The following is a 21,156-nucleotide window of genomic DNA, read 5'->3' on the forward strand; positions in this document are numbered from 1 at the left end:
GTTTGAGCCAAGTTAAACAATTTAAAGGCAATGCTACCAAATACTAATTGAGTGTATGTAAACTTCTGACCCACTAGGAATGTGATGAAAGTAATAAAAGCTGAAATAAATCATTATCTCTACTATTATTCTGACATTTCACATTCTTAAAATAAAGTGGTGATCCTAACTGACCTAAGACAGGGAATTTTTAATGGGATTATATGTCAGGAATTGTGAAACTGAGTTTAAATGTATTTGGCTAAGGTGTATGTAAACTTCCGACTTCAACTGTATACCATAGCTAAGACAGTAATACTAAGTGTATGCTGTGTAGTAAAAATGTGGTCCCTTTTCCCCTCATAATTTAGCCTACTGTTCTGACTTAGCGGTGCACTTGTAACCTATAGCCTGTTTTAGAGAGATGTCATTATCGAATATTGTAAGAGCTTTCATTGTCTGCTTATATGCCCCCTTTATTTATCCTACGGTTCTGACTTGGTGTAGAGGGAGAATACTGTAAGAACGACCCATGTTCTGAATTTTGTCACTTTACATTTCAAAAGTGCTTAACAAATAGTTGTATTGACTATGTCCTTTCTAGCTCGCTCACCAATGTCTTAATGGAAATTACGGATTGCCTCTTATCCGCTTGTTGTCCCCTTATGTACCGTACAACTCAATTGTCAGTAGAAACCCCATTTGTTGAAGGAAATCAGCCATATCAGCTATGTTTTTTTAAAAGGCAGTAAATGAGGCTGAATGAACTGTTTCGCTGCCAGACAAGGCTCTGCTAATAGCCAGGTGTAACAGTGGTAAGGTGATGGGACTGCTGTTGGGACTCTGCTGTTGGGACAGGTTTATATAGGCCCTAACAGTTTCTGGGCACCGTTTGCTCCGTTATAGTCCAATTAATGTATTGTGTAGGGTTGTGTTGTGTAGTGGCTTTGCTGGCATGCATTGCTTTTGAGTTTGCACCACCAAGATTTAGATGCTAAAATCGCCACTGCCTAACGGAGGAGATGTGAGGACATGTTGACATGCAGATACTAGGGAAAAGCATCGATAAGCATCGATTCACTGATACGCATCGGCCACGGTTCAAATGTTTAAGATGTGAGTGCATCAGTCAGCTAAGTTTGGGCCAACTAAAAATGTTAAGTTCAGGTAGCGTAGATATCCTACCATAGAGGCACACATTCACACATGCAAACACTCCTCTCCGTCTCTCTGTCTCTGTCACTCTCACTCTCTCTGTCTCACTCTGTCTCTCGCTCTCTCTCTCTCTCTGTCTCTCTCTCTCTGTCTCTCTGTCATAGGCATGGGAAACATATGTTTACATTGCCAAAGCAAGGGAAATAGATAATAAACAATAACATACTAATTGTAAACATTACACTTACAAAACTTCCAAAAGAATAAAGACATTTCAAATGTCATATTATGTATATATACAGTGTTGTAGTGATGTAGTGATGTACAAATAGTGGTATTTCACCCAATAGATATGGGAGTGCAGCTCAGTTTCCACTTCATTCTGTGGGCAGTGTGCACATAGCCTGTCTGCTCTTGAGAGCCAGGTCTGCCTTCGGCGGCCTTTCTCAATAGCAAAGCTATGCTCACTTAGTCTGTACATAGTCAAAGATTTCCTTAATTTTGGGTCAGTCACAGTGGTCAGTGTCAGCGCGCCGCGCGTCAAGGAGGGGAGAGGAGCCGAAGTCGGCTCCTCTCCTTGTTCGGGCGGCGTTCAGCGATCGACGTCATCGGCTTTCTAGCCATTGCCGCTCCATTTTTCATATTTCCATTTGTTTTGTCTTGTTCCATACACACCTGCTTTTCATTCCCTAATCACACTGCATGTATTTAGTCCTCTGTTCCCCTCCATGTCTTTGTGGGAAATTGTATTTATGTTATGTGGGTATTGTTACGCGCTATACTTTTGTCTATGTTCCGTGTTTGGGCATATTTATGTACTTTTGTGCTTTCGTTGGATCGAAATAAGAATGTGCGCCTGTTCACTATACTCTGTTCTCCTGCACCTGACTTCGCCTCCAGTACACACCCTTAACACTCTGACTACTAGGGAACTACAGACCAGTGTTTATTCTTCCCATTCAGAACTGCAACAATATGAAAATCATAAAAGACATTTGGGGGAAAGGAACAGCTTTTGTTAACCCTAACCCTCCCGGGTGCTTCCCAAAACGCAAAAGAAAAAGAAAAACAGATGAGTTTCAAAAGTTGATATGCTTCAAGGGGCAACGTCAAAATTCAGCACTGCATTTTCGAACACGCCTAATTTACAATCAACATAATATTTGATGGGCCATTTTTCAATGAGGTGCACAAGCCAAGCTAGTCTCATTTGAACTCCGTATATGGGGGCTGTGGCGGTCATGACATTTTGTCAGCCGGTGATTGTCCGTTAATTAACATAAACACATTTACTATCTCCTGGCTTCCACGCATATCCTACAAGCCACTGATGCAGACCTTTGGAACATCTACATTTTAAAAAGTCTAATAAATCCATGTACACCAACCTACACCATCACAATAAATCCATTATTTATTTAGACAGGTCTATAGAAACATGATATGAAGAAAATGTAGTCTATTTCAGAAGAACAGAATAGCCTACTCTGTGTTGTCCTTATGTTAGACCCTGATCTGCCAAATCGTTGTGGTCTACACTAGTTAATTTAGTAGACAAGATTTGTTTCAAATTTCTTGTTTTACATTATTTTATAGTATGAAGAATACAATTGAGCATAGCTGAATCAAATAGAAAGGATATTTTCTCCAAACAATTTCAGGGAGTGCGCACATGCGGCTATTCTGTGTTGAGTGGTTAAGAAAGAAATAGGTACTCCTATATGCATAATTTAGAGTTATTTGTGCAACTTTAGTCATGATACAAATCTTTGGCTATATGTTTAGATTTTTTTATACATTCTTAGTCTGCATGATGAGACTAATGATTATTTGCAAAAAAGTTGCATGAAAGGCATGAGCTCTGCTTTGTTTTTTGCACAGGCTGCACACACTTCATCAGTCTCTCATTCACAATTTGACAAGCACTTCATCATGCCTCGAATTTCCCGGCTGCATCCCTTTGTGTGGTCATAATGTCCACAAAAAAATCCATGCCTTTTGCGGCCATTGGCCTTTGTGCCCTTGGGCTGAATATAATAATTATAATTCCCTTCTCCCGGCTGCGTGCCGAAGCACGGCTCTCAGTCACTTGATCGGGTCTTTCTCACAGGCTACAATTGAAGACATACGTCCAATTCCGAGGCGCATATTGAAGATGTTAGAAGAACTAAACATTTACTTTTCGTCAGCAAATAAGATGAGTAGGTCTAACGAACAGCAAAAGCACAATCTACTATCCCCCATAGTACAAAAGTCAACCTATTCTATTCTGTGCAAAAGATAAATATTCCAAACATAATCTGGGACAGTTGTGGGATGCAATAGATCTCAAATTAATACAACCACTAGCATAAAAAATAACTTTTTATGCAATGTGGTTGACGCAACAGATGAGAACATTTAGCGAGTTGCAAATAAAAAGCCATCTCTGACTGGCCAATAAAAAGAAAAGATTAAGATGGGCAAAAGAACACAGACACTGGACAGAGGAACTTTGCCTAGAAGACCAGCATCCTAGTGTCGCCTCTTCGCAGTTGACGTTGAAACTGGTGTTTTGTGGGTACTATTTAATGAGCTGCCAGTTGAGGACTTGTGAGGCGTCTGTTTCTCAAACTAGACAATCTAATTTACTTGTCCTCTTGTTCAGTTGTGCACCGGGGCCTCCCACTCCTCTTTCTATTCTGGTTAGAGCCAGTTTGCACTGTTCTGTGAAGGGAGTAGTACACAGCCTTGTACGAGATCTTCAGTTTCTTTGCAATTTCTCACATGGAATAGCCATAATTTCTCAGAATCAAATCAAATCAAATTTATTTATATAGACCTTCTTACATCAGCTGATATCACAAAGTGCTGTACAGAAACCCAGCCTAAAACCCCAAACAGCAAGCAATGCAGGTGTAGAAGCACGGTGGCTAGGAAAAACTCCCTAGAAAGGCCAGAACCTAGGAAGAAACCTAGAGAGGAACCAGGCTATGAGGGGTGGCCAGTCCTCTTCTGGCTGTGCCGGGTGGAGATTATAACAGCACATGGGCTAGATGTTCAAATGTTCATAAATGACCAGCATTGTCAAATAATAATAATCATAGTAGTTGTCGAGGGTGCAACAAGTCAGTAACACAAGAGTAAGTGTCAGTTGGCTTTTTCATAGCCGATCTTTGAGAGTATCTCTACCGCTCCTGCTGTCTCTAGAGAGTTGAAAACAGCAGGTCTCAGCAGAACAAGAATAGACTGACGAGTTTCAGAAGAAAGTTATTTGTTTCTGGCCATTTTGAGCCTGTAATCGAACCCACAAATGCTGATACTCCAGATACTCAACTAGTCTAAAGAAGGCCAGTTTTATTGCTTCTTTAATCAGAACAACAGTTTTCAGCTGTGCAAACATAATTGAAGAAGGGTTTTCTAATGATCAATTAGCCTTTTAAAATTATAAACTTGGATTAGCTAACACAACATGCCATTGGAACACAGGAGTGATGGTTGCTGATAATGGGCCTCTGTACGCCTATGTAGATATTCCATAAAAAATCAGCCGTTTCCAGCTACAATAGTCATTTACAACATTAACAATGTGTGCACTGTATTTCTGATCAATTTGATGTTATTTTAATGGACAAAAAATGTGTTTTTCTTACAACAACAAGGACATTTCTAAGTGACCCCAAACTTTTGAACGGTAGTGTATATATTCTTTTCAGAGCATTAACCATGTGTGTTCTCTTGTTTTGTACTGTTCTGTAGTTTCGACCCAATGATTTGTCTGACAAACAAATAAATGTACGTGCTGCAGGCCCAGGCATGGATCAAAGCTGGTGAGAGTATTTGTATCATTATTTTATTAACAAAAGCATAAAGATGTTGATGAAGAAGACACATTTGCCCAGTTGGTATTCTGTGGAACCATGTGTTTTATTACACAGTATGCCTACACATTGATAGTCTATATAAATCTTTTTTTTAAAGAAAATTCACTGAAACCAAAATACCTTTAGTTTTGGTGATCCTTTCAGCTCTGGCTCATAATGGGTGAATGGATGGCTTATTTTGTATTCCAATGTATTAGTCATTTACCATTCTCATTCTTGGACTAGAAACGTTGTTTGTGGAGTTCACGATCTCATTTTCAAGTCCTTGTTAAAAAATAACTCTATTTTGGATTTTGTTTTTCAAATAACTGAAAGTGAGAAAAAGGTCATTCTTGAACATGGGCTGAGACATTCTTACTAATTTGTAAATAAAGCCAGTTTGTAATTTAGAATAATTTATTTATGTTTTAGAGGGAGAGAAACCAAAAGCCCACCGTCGCCTCATGGGTCTCCCAGTCGCGGCCTGTACAGATATCGAACCAGCATCTGTTGCAACGCAGTTTGCACTGCGATACAGTGTCTTAGACCGCTGCGCCACTCGGGAGGCCCCATCCGCAAAGTTTTTAATGCTGATCAATTGCCTTGCACAAAGTATCTATTGTCCTGCTAATAGCTTATAATGGCGCTGTACAACGTGACCGGTCGTGAGTGTGCTACAGTACTACAGTAAGAGCAATATAATCCTAACATTTTCACATGCTAATTGTAGTCTAACCAATACCCAAACGGAGATTCAGTGAAAATAAAAATCTCATTGATTTATCAAGACCATTCCCCATGCTTGTCTCAGAGCAGTGCTGTCCTGACCTCTGAATGCTGTCTTTTCCCCCTTCCACTTGCCACTTCCATTAATTTTGAAAGAGTATTTTCCAGTAAGCATAATAAGTGCTCTAACTCCCCCTTGTGGTGGTCTGGAGCAATGAAGCAGTGCCGCAGGGTACCGTACTAAACCACAAATGACCTCTAAATCCCGTAGCATAATCTCAAAACTTTTAGTTGAGCAACCACTGTATAAATGAACATGTTCCATTAGCAGGAAAACACCATTCTAGATGTGACCACATATGTGATTATGCACGTAGTGCTTTTATTATAAAGGTACATTTTATGGTGAAAATGATCTTCCCCAAACTTGAAACTCACGCGCTGCTTACTTATGCCAGTTAGGCTCTACACCCTTTGTAAAGCGGATTAATGTGCTTAATTTTAAGAAGTTATTTGGCCACTTTAGTTGTGATACAAACCTTATCAAAACGTATAAGCCTATGGGCTAGGCTACATGAGATAGTTTTCCTTAAGCTGGGCATCATTCACAAGTGATAATTCACAAGTGATAGGCTAATATTGTCACCCATCACACTATTGCTGGTTTAAGTTTGCCTTTGCATTTACTAAATATACTAAATAATATATATGTGATTTTTATTTTATTTAGAATGGACCATTATCATGCACCTGTCTCGAAACAGAGGCAGCAAAAAAATGTATATATGTCACCTGTGCACATAAATAGTGAATGGAGGACGCTTTTCCCGTGGTCATTTTCGTGCCAGTCAGGTAGGCTATACTCCTATTTTAACCTGTTAGGGCTAGGGGGCAGCATTTGCACGTCTGGATAAAAAAAATGTACCCGATTTAATCTGGTTACTAATCCTACCCAGTAACTAGAATATGCATATACTTATTATATATGGATAGAAAACACTCTAAAGTTTCTAAAACTGTTTGAATGGTGTCTGTGAGTATAACAGAACTCATTTGGCAGGCAAAACCCTGAGACATTTTCTGACAGGAAGTGGATACCTGATGTGTTGTATTGACTTTAAACCTAGCCCATTGAAAAACACAGGGGCTGAGGAATATTTTGGCACTTCCTATTGCTTCCACTAGATGTCACCAGCCTTTACAAAGTGTTTTGAGTCTTCTGGAGGGAGATCTGACCGAACAAGAGCCATGGAACGATGATGTCCCATTAGACACCTGGCGCGCGAGTTCATGTTGGGTACCCTCGTTCCAATACGTTATAAAAGAGTATGCATTCGTCCACCTTCAATATTATTCATGTTCTGGTTAAAAAAGGCCCTAATGATTTATGCTATACAACGTTTGACATGTTTGAACGAACGTAAATATATTTTTTCCCCTCGTTCATGACGAGAAGTCCGGCTGGCTTAGATCATGTGCTAACAAGACGGAGATTTTTGGACATAAATGATGAGCTTTTTTGAACAAAACTACATTCGTTATGGACCTGTGATACCTGGAAGTGACATCTGATGAAGAGAATCAAAGGTAATGGATTATTTACATAGTATTTTCGATTTTAGATCTCCCCAACATGACGTCTAGTCTGTATCGCAACGCGTATTTTTCTGGGCGCAGTGCTCAGATTATTGCAAAGTGTGATTTCCCAGTAAGGTTATTTTTAAATCTGGCAAGTTGATTGCGTTCAAGAGATGTAAATCTATAATTCTTTAAATGACAATATAATATTTTACCAATGTTTTCTAATTTTAATTATTTAATTTGTGACGCTGACTTGACTGCCGGTTATTGGAGGGAAACGATTTCCTCAACATCAATGCCATAGTAAAACGCTGTTTTTGGATATAAATATGAACTTGATAGAACTAAAAATGCATGCATTGTCTAACATAATGTCCTAGGAGTGTCATCTGATGGAGATTGTAAAAGGTTAGTGCATCATTTTAGCTGGTTTTATGGTTTTGGTGACCCTGTCTTTGACTTGACAAAACATTACACACAACTCTTGTAAATGTACTGTCCTAACATACTCTAAATTTATGCTTTCGCCGTAAAACCTTTTTGAAATCGTAAAACGTGGTTAGATTAACCTCTATGGGCTAGGTGGGACGCTAGCGTGCCACCCGTGGTGCACTCCATCAACAGCAGGTGCATTTCAAGAGCGGCAAATTTGAATCCAAATAAATGTCAAAATTCAAATTTTTCAAAAATACAACTATTTTACACCATTTGAAAGATAAACATCTCCTTAATCTAACCACGTTTTACGATTTCAAAAAGGTTTTACGGCGAAAGCATACATTTAGAGTATGTTAGGACAGTACATTTACAAGAGTTGTGTGTAATGTTTTGTCAAGTCAAAGACAGGGTCACCAAAACCATAAAACCAGCTAAAATGATGCACTAACCTTTTACAATCTCCATCAGATGACACTCCTAGGACATTATGTTAGACAATGCATGCATTTTTAGTTCTATCAAGTTCATATTTATATCCAAAAACAGCGTTTTACTATGGCATTGATGTTGAGGAAATCGTTTCCCTCCAATAACCGGCAGTCAAGTCAGCGTCACAAATTAAATAATTAAAATTAGAAAACATTGGTAAAATATTATATTGTCATTTAAAGAATTATAGATTTACATCTCTTGAACGCAATCAACTTGCCAGATTTAAAAATAACCTTACTGGGAAATCACACTTTGCAATAATCTGAGCACTGCGCCCAGAAAAATACGCGTTGCGATACAGACTAGACGTCATGTTGGGGAGATCTAAAATCGAAAATACTATGTAAATAATCCATTACCTTTGATTCTCTTCATCAGATGTCACTTCCAGGTATCACAGGTCCATAACGAATGTAGTTTTGTTCAAAAAAGCTCATCATTTATGTCCAAAAATCTCCGTCTTGTTAGCACATGATCTAAGCCAGCCGGACTTCTCGTCATGAACGAGGGGAAAAAATATATTTACGTTCGTTCAAACATGTCAAACGTTGTATAGCATAAATCATTAGGGCCTTTTTTAACCAGAACATGAATAATATTCAAGGTGGACGAATGCATACTCTTTTATAACGTATTGGAACGAGGGTACCCAACATGAACTCGCGCGCCAGGTGTCTAATGGGACATCATCGTTCCATGGCTCTTGTTCGGTCAGATCTCCCTCCAGAAGACTCAAAACACTTTGTAAAGGCTGGTGACATCTAGTGGAAGCAATAGGAAGTGCCAAAATATTCCTCAGCCCCTGTGTTTTTCAATGGGCTAGGTTTAAAGTCAATACAACACATCAGGTATCCACTTCCTGTCAGAAAATGTCTCAGGGTTTTGCCTGCCAAATGAGTTCTGTTATACTCACAGACACCATTCAAACAGTTTTAGAAACTTTAGAGTGTTTTCTATCCATATATAATAAGTATATGCATATTCTAGTTACTGGGTAGGATTAGTAACCAGATTAAATCGGGTACATTTTTTTTATCCAGACGTGCAAATGCTGCCCCCTAGCCCTAACAGGTTAAGGAGATGTTTATCTTTCAAAGGGTGTAAAATAGTTGTATGTTTGAAAAATTTGAATTTTGACATTTATTTGGATTCAAATTTGCCGCTCTTGAAATGCACCTGCTGTTGATGGAGTGCACCACGGGTGGCACGCTAGCGTCCCACCTAGCCCATAGAGGTTAAAGAGAAGCAATGTGCTTAATATTAGGAAAGTTGAGAAATAAATGTTGTAGGCCTAGCCTATAGAAAGCTGATGGGATCCTCCTCTTTTTAACAGAGGCCATCACTGTTTTCTCATGGGCTCTCATGAAGAGTTTGATTAGATTTGCCATGACATTTGCATTGATGTCAGAGTGATTAGAGGGACAATAGAGTGCTGAGTACCAGGCAGTTAGCAAGTTTGGTAGTCTACTAATGTCCATAAGCAGCATCAGCGCTTTGAGAAGCCAAGTTACCGTGACTAAACGGTAATGTGGAATTTGACTGCGGTCATGAATCGTGAACACTGGTGTGGCGTTAATACGGTCACCGCAACATCTCTAAATGGGGTTATGCAGATATATGCAAAGTGGCAGAGAAAGGGACAGAGGGAGGGAGGGACACAAAGAGAGAGAGAGAGGGAGACAGAGAGACAGAGAGAGGGAGACAGAGAGAGAGAGATAGACAAAGAGAGGGAGACAGAGAGAGAGACAGGGGGAGGGAGAGAGAGACACAGAGGGGGGAGAGAGACAAAGAGTGAGACAAAGAGACACAGAGAGAGAGACAAAGAGAGAGAAAGAGAAAGAGAGGGAGACAGAGGGAGACAGAGAGAGACAGAGAGAGAAAGACAGAGGGAGAAAGACAGAGGGAGGGAGACAGAGGGAGGGAGACAGAGGGAGGGAGACAGAGACAAAGAGACAGAGAGAGGGAGACAGAGCGAGAGACAGAGGGAGTGAGACAGAGAGAGAGAGACAGAGAGAGACAGAGGGGTGAGAGAGAGAGACAAAGAGAGAGACAAAGAGACAGAGACAGAGACAGACAGACAGACAGACAGACAGACAGACAGACAGACAGACAGACAGACAGACAGACAGACAGACAGACAGACAGACAGACAGACAGACAGACAGACAGACAGACAGACAGACAGACAGACAGACAGATATTTATTTTCACTTTTGTACTTTAACTATTTGCACATCATTACAACACTGTATATAGACATAATATGACATTTAAATGTCTTTATTAGTTTTGAACTTTTTTGAGTGTAATGTTTACTGTTCATTTTTATTGTTTATTTCACTTTTGTTTATTATCTATTTCACTCGCCTTGGCAATGTTAACATATGTTTCCCATGCCAATAAAGCCCCTTAAATTGAAATAGAAATGTAATTGAAAGAGAGAGAGAGAGAGAGGCGTGACAGTCAGTGGAGTGGTAGAATGGTAGAGTGGTCACAGAAATGAGAGTGGAGGTGGAGGAGGAGATTAGAGGAGAGAGAGGAGGAGGAGGAGAGAGAGGAGGAGGAGAGAGGAGGATGAGGAGGCTTTTAAAATAGTTTATTAGAAACTCAAAACTAAATTCCAATAAATATTGTTGATTTGGTTGCTTCTCTTTGTAATTAGATATGCATACACTACTCCCTAAATTCAACACAAAAAAAGGAAATTCTAGTTTGCAGTTGTTCAATTTAATTACAAGGAGATACTTCTTGATACAGAGGGGCTGGGCCGACTCCAGTCTCTTGACTTTTTGGGATCGTCGCAGTTTTGTATCTGTTGCCTGGCGTAAACATTTTGGTTTATTTTAAATTGTCAAATAAAATAAAACTGACACACTAGCCTAGCTACACAAGCTAGCATGGTGCTGTTTAAAGCTGGAACGCTAGGTGATGGATAGGAAGCAGAAGGGTTTGAAAGGAGCAGCCCACTTGGAAGTGGAAGGATGGAGCTAATCTCCCCAGCAGGCGCCATGTTGCCCAGTTGGACGGGTGCCCAGCGGCGGGGGGGGGAACGACACTGTGCCAACATGGCAACCCAGCGGGTCACTCAGAGAGACTGGGGTTGGCAGCTAGCAGCAGAGACAACAGGCTGCCAGACACACTCACACACACAGACAGACACAAAGCAGAGCACAGAAGGTTAGAGGGGGAGCGAGAGAGAGACAGAGAGGGACGGTGAGAGAGAGAGAGACAGGGAGAGAGAGGGGGGATTGAGAGAGGGGAGATTGAGAGTGAGGGGGGAGAGAGAGAGAGAGAGACAGGGAGAGAGAGAGGGGGGATTGAGAGAGGGGAGATTGAGAGAGTGAGGGGGGACAGAGAGAGAGAGAGAGAGAGAGAGAGTGAGAGAGAGATGGGGAGAGAGAGGGAGAGAGAGGGAGGGGGGAGAGAGAGAGAGAGAGAGAGAGAGAGGGAGAGAGAGAGGAGGGTGAGAGAGAGAGAGAGAGAGAGAGAGAGAGAGAGGGGAGAGAGAGAGGGGGAGAGAGAGAGAGAGAGAGAGGGGGGGAGAGAGGGGGGATTGAAAGAGCGGAGGGGGAGAGATAGAGAGAGTGTGTCTCTCTGTGCTGTTGTCTCTCTATGAGACAGACAGAGTGAGAGGGTGAAGAGAGGTTCAGTGACGACACCACGGTTGTAGGCCTGATAACCAGCAACGTTGAGTGAGCCTATAGAGAGGAGCTAAGTGAACTAGCGTTGTGGTGCCAGGACAACAACCTCTCTCTCAACGTCATCAAAACAAAGGAGTTGATTGTTGACTTCAGGAAGCAGAGGGAACAGGCCCTCAACAGGACTGCAGTTGAGAGAGTCAGCAGTTTTAAGTTCTTCAGGGTCCACATCACCAAGGACTTGACATAGACCAACAACACCACCTCTCTTGTCAAAAGCATCTCCACTTGCTAAGACGGCTGAAGAAATTCAGGCATGGCACGCCGGGTCCCCTCTAAATACTACCACTGCACCATCGAGAGCGTCCTGACCAGTTGCCTCACCACCTGGTAGGGGAATTGCTCTGTCCACGACCGCAAGGCCCCCCTGGTGAAGACGGCCAGTACATCACTGAGAACGTGATCCCATCCAGGACATCTACTTGAAACAGTTTATGAGGAAGTCCCGCAGCATCATCAAGGACCCCACACACCGCAGCCACGAGCTGTTCATACCCTTACCACTGGGCAGACGATATCAGAGCATGAGGTCTGATACCAACAGGCTCAGAGACAGTTTCTATCTACAAGCCATCAGACTGTATCAGAGCATGAGGTCTGATACCAACAGGCTCAGAGACAGTTTCTATCTACAAGCCATCAGACTGCTGAACACTTAAACTGGAATGACCACCTGCTCTGATTCTCTCACCTTATCACACATGCACTCACTCACTCATACAGATACACACACACACGCACACACACACACGCACGCACGCACGCACGCACACACACACAACTGCTGCTACCAGCCTATTATTTACTATTGCTAATAATGCTCAATTTAAACACTTGGCCCCAATCACCCCTTCTCTGATATACAGGGGTAAATATAAAATGTGCTTTCCTGTATTATACTGATGCTAAATGTTTATTCTATTCTACTGAGCCATTTACTTCATGTTCATATTGTTAGCTTGTATTATTTCTTATTGTTGTTGCATTGTCCAGAAGGTAACCTGCAGTGGATATCATGTGTATCCTGTACATACGACTAATAAAAAGTGACACTTGAAACGTCATACTGTCCTGGTTGTCCGTCTACAGAAAGAGCCCTGATTGAGTCAGATACCTTGGAAGACTGGTGGCAAGTTGCCGTGGGGATGTTGTGTTTGTGCCTGGGCTGTAGAGCTTAATGTCCAGATCCCACCTCATATAAGACTAATTGGAGGATTCTTTCTGCCGGGGCGGCAACGACGACACCGACAGACGGTTAAAGGGGGAATCAGATCCTGGTGTCCTAATGAGGTCAGTCAGCTTGAGTAGCAATGGATAAAATAGGAATATTTGTAGTTTCAGTGTCTATATTACTCATGGTTATGTTCAGCTGGGGGGGAAACTGAACAACAACAGTATTTGGTTATAGATGGTTAATATGTATTGTTTTGATCATGACTGTATAGCCCAAGAAAATAATAGATTGAAATATTTTGTTGTAAGTCTCAGGATGCCTTATTGAGTAAAGTCATGTTAATTGTTAATCAAAGAGGATTTTGTTTGTGATAGATTTGATAGATTTTCTCTACAAAAACACATCAATATTCTCTATGTTAAATCCTGTTTTTATCCAAGTTTGTCCAATGTTTTCATACATCAAAACTGGTCTGATGTCTAGATGACGCCATATCCTATGCCACTGATTGTGTAGATCCAGATATATGCCTCAAACCTATAAGAATTGAAAAGAAAGTCACAAAAAAATGAAAAAGTACACAATCGATGGCAGGGAAATGAACTCATCTCGAAATTAAACCACTTTTAAGGTCTGTAAACATCTGACAAACTTTCATTCCGGCGTGAACTATCCCTTTAAGAATAGATACAGTACAGTACAGTACAGTACATCAAAGCCTTGGCACTGCACTCTGAATGCTGTGCCTTTAGTATTGGTGACAGCCAGGCTACCCACAGAGAGAGGAAGAGAGAAAAGCCAAGCATCCATCCGCAAATGATTAGACAGCAATGTAATAGCTAGGAGTACCTGATCCACCCTCTCCATTTTATCATTTTCAATTCCACCTTGCTCAATGTTTATCCCTCAGGTTAAACAATATAATTTTACAAGAATACAAGCGTAAAAGGACAACAAAAAGGACAACAATAAGCAATAAATCCATTACATCATAAAACACAATAAAACAGAATGAAATGAAAGCCTCCTGTTTCACCATGTGACTGAACGAACCAATTCATAATAGTGCATAAACATACATTTTACAGATGCTCTTATCCAGAGAGACTTACAATAGTGAGTGCATACATTTTAATACTGTTTTTTCGGTACTGGTTTCCCCGTGGGAATCGAACCCACAACCCTGGAGCCATGGTCTACCAACTGAGTTCTGAGCTACACGGGAGAGGAGTACTACCATTGGCCAATATGGTAGGACCATATTGATTCTCATTGACCAAGATAATGGTAAGATTTAGAAACATGTTGCAGCTCCCTGGGATGCCTAAGACTCATTATTTATTTATTTTAATCTAGGGAGTTATCCATGCCTAGCAACTATTGGCATTGAACACTACCACTGGGGAGAAAATGTCAATTCTTCCCCTTTAGCAGACAGCAGACGTCTGTGCAAACTGGGCTCTGAGTGCATGCAATCTGATAATAATATTATACTCTTAACTGTGATTAGACATAGGATCCTGTAGTACAAAACACATACTCTATCTACTGTATAGTGGGTCCTGTGATAAATTCCTGCTGATGGGTCGATTCTCTGCACCCGATATAATTTTATAATTATAATTTTCAGCTTGGAAAAGTCTTCATAGCCTCCTTCACAGATCAGTGTAGGAGGACACTATAAAGGAGCACCAAGAAAACAGCCATAAGGCTAGCTAGGTGGTATGTAGCATAAGGCTAGCTAGGTGGTACGTGGCATAAGGCTAGCTAGGTGGTATGTGGCATAAGGCTAGCTAGGTGGCACGTGGCATAAGGCTAGCTAGGTGGCACGTGGCATAAGGCTAGCTAGGTGGTACGTGGCATAAGGCTAGCTAGGTGGTACGTGGCATAAGGCTAGCTAGGTGGTATGTGGCATAAGGCTAGCTAGGTGGTACGTGGCATAAGGCTAGCTAGGTGGTACGTGGCATAAGGCTAGCTAGGTGGTACGTGGCATAAGGCTAGCTAGGTGGTATGTGGCATAAGGCTAGCTAGGTGGTACGTGGCATAAGGCTAGCTAGGTGGTACGTGGCATAAGGCTAGCTAGGTGGCAAGTGGCATAAGGCTAGCTAGGTGGTACGTGGCATAAGGCTAGCTAGGTGGTACGTGGCATAAGGCTAGCTAGGTGGTACGTGGCATAAGGCTAGCTAGGTGGCACGTGGCATAAGGCTAGCTAGGTGGTACGTGGCATAAGGCTAGCTAGGTGGTACGTGGCATAAGGCTAGCTAGGTGGCAAGTGGCATAAGGCTAGCTAGGTGGTACGTGGCATAAGGCTAGCTAGGTGGTACGTGGCATAAGGCTAGCTAGGTGGCAAGTGGCATAAGGCTAGCTAGGTGGTACGTGGCATAAGGCTAGCTAGGTGGCACGTGGCATAAGGCTAGCTAGGTGGTACGTGGCATAAGGCTAGCTAGGTGGTACGTGGCATAAGGCTAGCTAGGTGGTACGTGGCATAAGGCTAGCTAGGTGGTACGTGGCATAAGGCTAGCTAGGTGGTACGTGGCATAAGGCTAGCTAGGTGGCACGTGGCATAAGGCTAGCTAGGTGGTATGTGGCTGAGTGGACACCTCCATTAGGTTTCTCTCGCTGAGGCCAGAGGTGCTTAAATGCACATACAATTGTATTCAGATTGCTCTCTCTCTCTTTCCTCTCAGCCCAAAATTGTTTTGATTTATTTAACTAGGCAAGCCAGTTAAGAACAAATTCTTATTTATAATGACAGCCTAGGAGCTAGTGGTTAACTGCCTTGTTCAGGAGCAGAATGCCAGATTTTTACCTTGTCAGCTCTGGATTCGATCTAGCAACCTTTCGGTCACTGGCCCAACACTCCAACCACTAGGTTACCTGCCGACCTAATGCAGTGCTGTAGTGACTGTTCGTGACACCAATGTTGACCACCTCTCCATCAGCCGTGCTTGTCACATCTCTGCGACAATTTAGAAATTGACAAATGTAACCGATTTGCATTAAATATAGTAGCGCAGACCACTGAGGTTCAGTGAAGCTTGTCAATACTTTGCAACACTGAAATACCGACAGCAAGTGACAGAAAGCTCATGGCTCCATTCATGTGACATGTTGACTTAACTTTCATTTTGAAAGTAGGAAAACAATAAGTCTGGGTTTGCTTCGTAAGCACAATTAGAGCAGATCATTGGACAGAACACATTTACATATAAGCCTGAGACCAAGTACTTGTATAATCTTAGCAGCATGTGAGAGTGCATTGGTATTATAGTCATGTAGACTACAGTGAGCTCAAAAGTATTGGGACAGTGAATTTTGTTGTTGTTGTTTTGGCTCTGTACTGCAGCACTTTGGATTTGAAATTATAATTTCAGGGTATTTTCATCCGTATCGGGTGAACCGTTTAGAAATGACAGCACTTTTTGTACATAGTCCCTCCATTTCAAGGGACCAAAAAGTATTGGGACAAATTCACTTATATGTGTAATAGAGTAGTCAAATGTTTAGTATATGACTCCCTGATAAATCACAATAAAAAAATAATTCACATAAATGATTATAAAATTGTTTTCACCAAATGAGTGCACTAGGCCTTTATCACTCATGTATGAGCAGACAAAAATACTCCTCAGCAGAAGCAGGTTGGCAGTTTTGGGCGGGTATGATATTTGTGTGTCTGTAACTTTCTCACTCATCATTATTCATGACCCATTCAGGATTATCCGTAATCATGGTAGCATCCACATCAATGTAGAAGTATTTAGAAACATTATATTATTATTTACAATAAAAGTAAATCCAAAATGACAAAATAATCTGAAACACAACAAAAACAAACAGCAAATGCATCCAACTAGTTTGTAGAGTCACAAGCTTGTTGTAATTATTGCTTGATACAGGAATATGGGACCACATAATACAATTTTAACTACTTTAATACAGATATAAGTTCATTTGTCCCAATACTTTTGGTCCCCTAAAATGGGGGGACTATGTACATAAAGTGCTGGAATTTCTAAACACTTCACCCGATATGGATGAAAATATCCTGAAATTAAAGCTGACAGTCTGCTCTTTAACCTCATAGTCATTATATAATTTCAAATCCAAAGTTCTGGAGCGCTGAGCCAAAACAACAAAAGATGTGTCACTGTCCCAATACTTTTGGAACTCACTATATGTAGTCCACAGTGTGAATGTTTAAGTTCTAGGTCTAAGCTAGTGGTCTTCTTGGCAGTGCTGGGTCTGTATACACAAAATTAGAGTTGAATATACGAAACCTTTAAGCCAAAATATAAATACAGTATATGTTTGTAACATATCAGCTCTATTTTCTGCTGGCATTAAGGCGGCGCTAGTGTCAAACGTACACTCGGACAATTTCGACTTGTAAAAGCCAGCGCTCAGTTATTTTCCAGCTCCCTTGCGCTGAGGTGGAAGTTAAAAATGTGTGCCAATGTGAATCAGCACTACTGATTATATTTTAGACTCAAAAGCTGGTCTTCACGGTAACGTAATTGGTTATGGCATCGATTTTGCCAGAGGAAGCACACAGTAGCCTAATCAGTAGCCTAATCAGCAGCCTAATCAGTAGCTTAATCGGTAGCCTAATCAGCAGCCTAATCAGTAGCCTAATCAGTAGCTTAATTGGTAGTCTAACCAGTAGCTTAATCGGTAGCCTAATCGGTAGTCTAATCAGCAGCCTAATCAGTAGCCTAATCAGTAGCCTAATCGGTAGCTTAATTGGTAGCTTAATCGGTAGCCTAATCGGTAGCCTAATCAGCAGCCTAATCAGTAGCCTAATCAGTAGCTTAATCAGTAGCTTAATCAGCAGCCTAATCAGTAGCTTAATCAGTAGCTTAATCAGTAGCTTAATCAGTAGCCTAATCAGTAGCTTAATCAGTAGCTTAATCAGTAGCCTAATCAGTAGCTTAATCAGTAGCTTAATCAGTAGCCTAATCAGTAGCTTAATCAGTAGCTTAATCAGTAGCCTAATCAGTAGCTTAATCAGTAGCCTAATCAGTAGCTTAATCAGTAGCTTAATCAGTAGCCTAATCAGTAGCCTAATCAGTAGCCTAATCAGTAGCCTATAACCAATGTTTTATTAAAATATCAGGAGCAGTAAAACAGTCAAAAGACTTTCCCATTTTTTCATTATATTGGACATTATTCTTTGCCATGCATATTCTATGAACAATTTTGACTAATTTGGCCTATATGTGCGATGTCCATTGAATGAAAGGTTTTAGTGACTGTGGGAAGTCTCTTTAGGAACATCAAGTTATAACAATAGACTGCTTATCGTTGTTCCTTTATCATTTTGTAAAAAAAAATGGCATCCTTCACTTTCATCACTGTCCTTGGTGCTGAATCTGCTTGTAGCCTAGGCTATTTGCCTGTTTGTTGGTTTACCTTTTACGTGGCAAAGTCACTAACATACCATATGAACGATGATGGTAGGCTAATCTTATTTTAACATTTGGGCAATGTCCGTGAATTTTAGAACTTGCGAATGCTTGGTGTATAGGGGAATGTTGAAGTTTTACGATATCATTCATCTGACCCGATCCTATTTAGAAATATTGTGTTTTAAAAAAAGAATTGATCGTTTTTTTCCATTTAATTTGATCAAATAAAAAAAAGATTCACGTCCATGGGTTTATGTTGAGATCGTACTTGGCTCGAATGCAATGCAATTTCGCCTGTTACTGTATTTCTGGAGAAGCAATGCAATTTCGCCTGTTACTGTATTTCTGGAGAAGCAATGCAATTTTGCCTGTTACTGTATTTCTGGAGAAGCAATGCAATTTTGCTTGTTACTGTATTTCTGGAGAAGCAATGCAATTTCGCCTGTTACTGTATTTCTGGAGAAGCAATGCAATTTTGCTTGTTACTGTATTTCTGGAGAAGCAATGCAATTTCGCCTGTTACTGTATTTCTGGAGAAGCAATGCAATTTCGCCTGTTACTGTATTTCTTCAACATCCAACCCCCCTCCATCATCACGTCTTGCCCCCTCTAAAATAAGGGGTTCATGACGCCCCTGAGTGTAGGCCTACTATCTCTATTCTCAAGAGAATCAGTTATTAAATATTGTTTGCAGTATACTTGTAGAATATTTGAAAAAGAGCATGCCACATTTTACTTACCATGCAAAGAAAAATAAACCGGAGAACACACGGGAAAAAATAATGTGATATGTTAATATGTTATCATCCAAGTGTATGCATTGGACACAATAATAGACACATGATGGACATGATTATTGGACGCAAAAATAAATCATCATGCAATAATCAAACAACTTACATTGACTATCAAATTTCCTAATGATGGTATCGAGGAAAGTATTCTGTGGTGCCACGTGACCCCGTCGGACCGGCATCTTTGCTCTATCCCCCTGAAGTTGTTGGACTTTCTGTCGCCAATGCGGACCTCTACGTCTACGAGTCCCGACAAAACGGACGACAATCACTGTGCCCTACGTCATAGAATAATAAATACTGTACTCCTCGACCGAAGCATTTCTGACTTCATGAGACGGACCAAGTGGACAGTCCTCTCAGAGAAAGGAGCGTTATGTAAAATGAGCCGCCACTTAACCCGGAGACAGTTTCTAGTTTCCACTAATAGGAGCGCGTGTTTTGTTTACGTCCCTTGAGCTGTCAAATATGATATCCTCTCTGGTGAATGGCAAGACGAGAGTCTACTTCTGGTCATTTCTCATTACACACTGCCGGGAGGGGGAGTCAGTCAGCCTTGCTTTTGCCATAGTTGCGTCTTTTTTCTTTTTCTCCTGGCCCACCTATTCTTCCATGTTTCCGTACGCCCGATGGACGAAACAGAGAGAAATCAGCAGCCAAGTAAATAGTTGAATAAATCGTTGGATAAAGTCCGTCCTAGGTCGTTGGGATGTAGTCGCTCTGGAGTAGAAGTGTCCCGCGTGGGGTCAGTACTCTGTGCGCTCACCGGTGGTGCCGACTGACGACTGCGCCTCTTTCACACTTTCCTCGTCGGCAAACAGAACTGTTGAAACATTGGATGACAATGAACGTGTATAAACGTCAGCCATAAAATATAATCATAATTTTGATAATTTATTGCTTAGTAATATACATATCCGATTACATTTATTTAATAGGCAATCTATCCAATAAACCGAGAATGGCTAATTAACAAAGAGAAAGAGATGCGAATATTCTAAAGCGTTGTAACTAAAGAAGGACAGAAATAAACCAAACATGTGCCTCTGTGGCCAAACGGTTTGGTATCCACACAAGTGCCGCTACATTTACATTCAAGTGAGTAGGCTAACCCACATCCACATGACATCACTGTCACAATTCAACCAGACTGGCACACACAACAGCCGCAATCTATTGTAAGCATATATGCAATGAGGCTAATTCAAAATCCCAATCGAAAACAAGTGCTGGTTGTGGTCGGTTTCAGTTTGCGTGTGAAGTGCACAAGGCGTTGACTCACCGCTTTGTCAATTATGCGCTTTTTGGGGACTTCCGATGCGCTTTGTTTATTTCATGGAAGGACTGGGCTTCATCCTCAGTTGTCTCATGTATGAGGGGGCTTCAGACTAGCACACACGTCACTGCCTGCACGAGCACTGGAGGGGGTTCCCCTTTCTTCACTGTGCGATAGACAAAGAGCGCGCTCCGTGTGCAGTACGCGTGTTGTTGGCGCTGTCTGGTTCACTTTGATGTTATTTTACAGCATGATGCTTAACTCTCCCTACCGGTATACAATATCATCTTCATTAAATACAATACACACACAATAACACTGTTCTCCTGATAATTTACTATATTTTATTTTGAAGACTGTAAATGTGAAAATGGAGAGGGGGATCCATAGCGCTCCGTGGGCGGAGAGCTGCCTGTTCTCTCGTTCCAATTCCCTTATTTAGTCAGGAGCACGCGGCTGTCTCCTGGAAGCGTCCCCCCAGTGAGATCTCCCAGTCTCTCTCTCTCACACACACTGTTTTATACTGGTTTATATTTTACACCCCAGTCTTCACAGAGACATGCATTGGATATGTGCATATATTTACCAAATAT

General features: G+C 41.2%; 1 protein-coding gene across 1 annotated transcript in view; it reads right to left on the minus strand.

The window, feature by feature from the left end:
* Positions 1-20,777, minus strand: part of LOC106579665 (voltage-gated inwardly rectifying potassium channel KCNH2) — a 331,966-nt gene extending 311,189 nt beyond the window's left edge. The window contains exons 1-2 of the mRNA XM_045702778.2: positions 20,570-20,777; positions 19,394-20,110 (exon numbers count right to left, since the gene is read on the minus strand). Coding sequence (XP_045558734.2) covers positions 19,394-19,469 — 76 coding nt within the window. The 5' untranslated portion in view covers positions 19,470-20,110; positions 20,570-20,777. The remainder of the gene's footprint in view (positions 1-19,393; positions 20,111-20,569) is intronic.
* Positions 20,778-21,156: the final 379 nt, after the last annotated feature.

The sequence above is a fragment of the Salmo salar genome, chromosome 19 (genome assembly GCF_965601325.2).
Source record: "Salmo salar chromosome 19, fSalSal1, whole genome shotgun sequence".
In the NCBI taxonomy this organism is placed as follows: domain Eukaryota; kingdom Metazoa; phylum Chordata; class Actinopteri; order Salmoniformes; family Salmonidae; genus Salmo; species Salmo salar.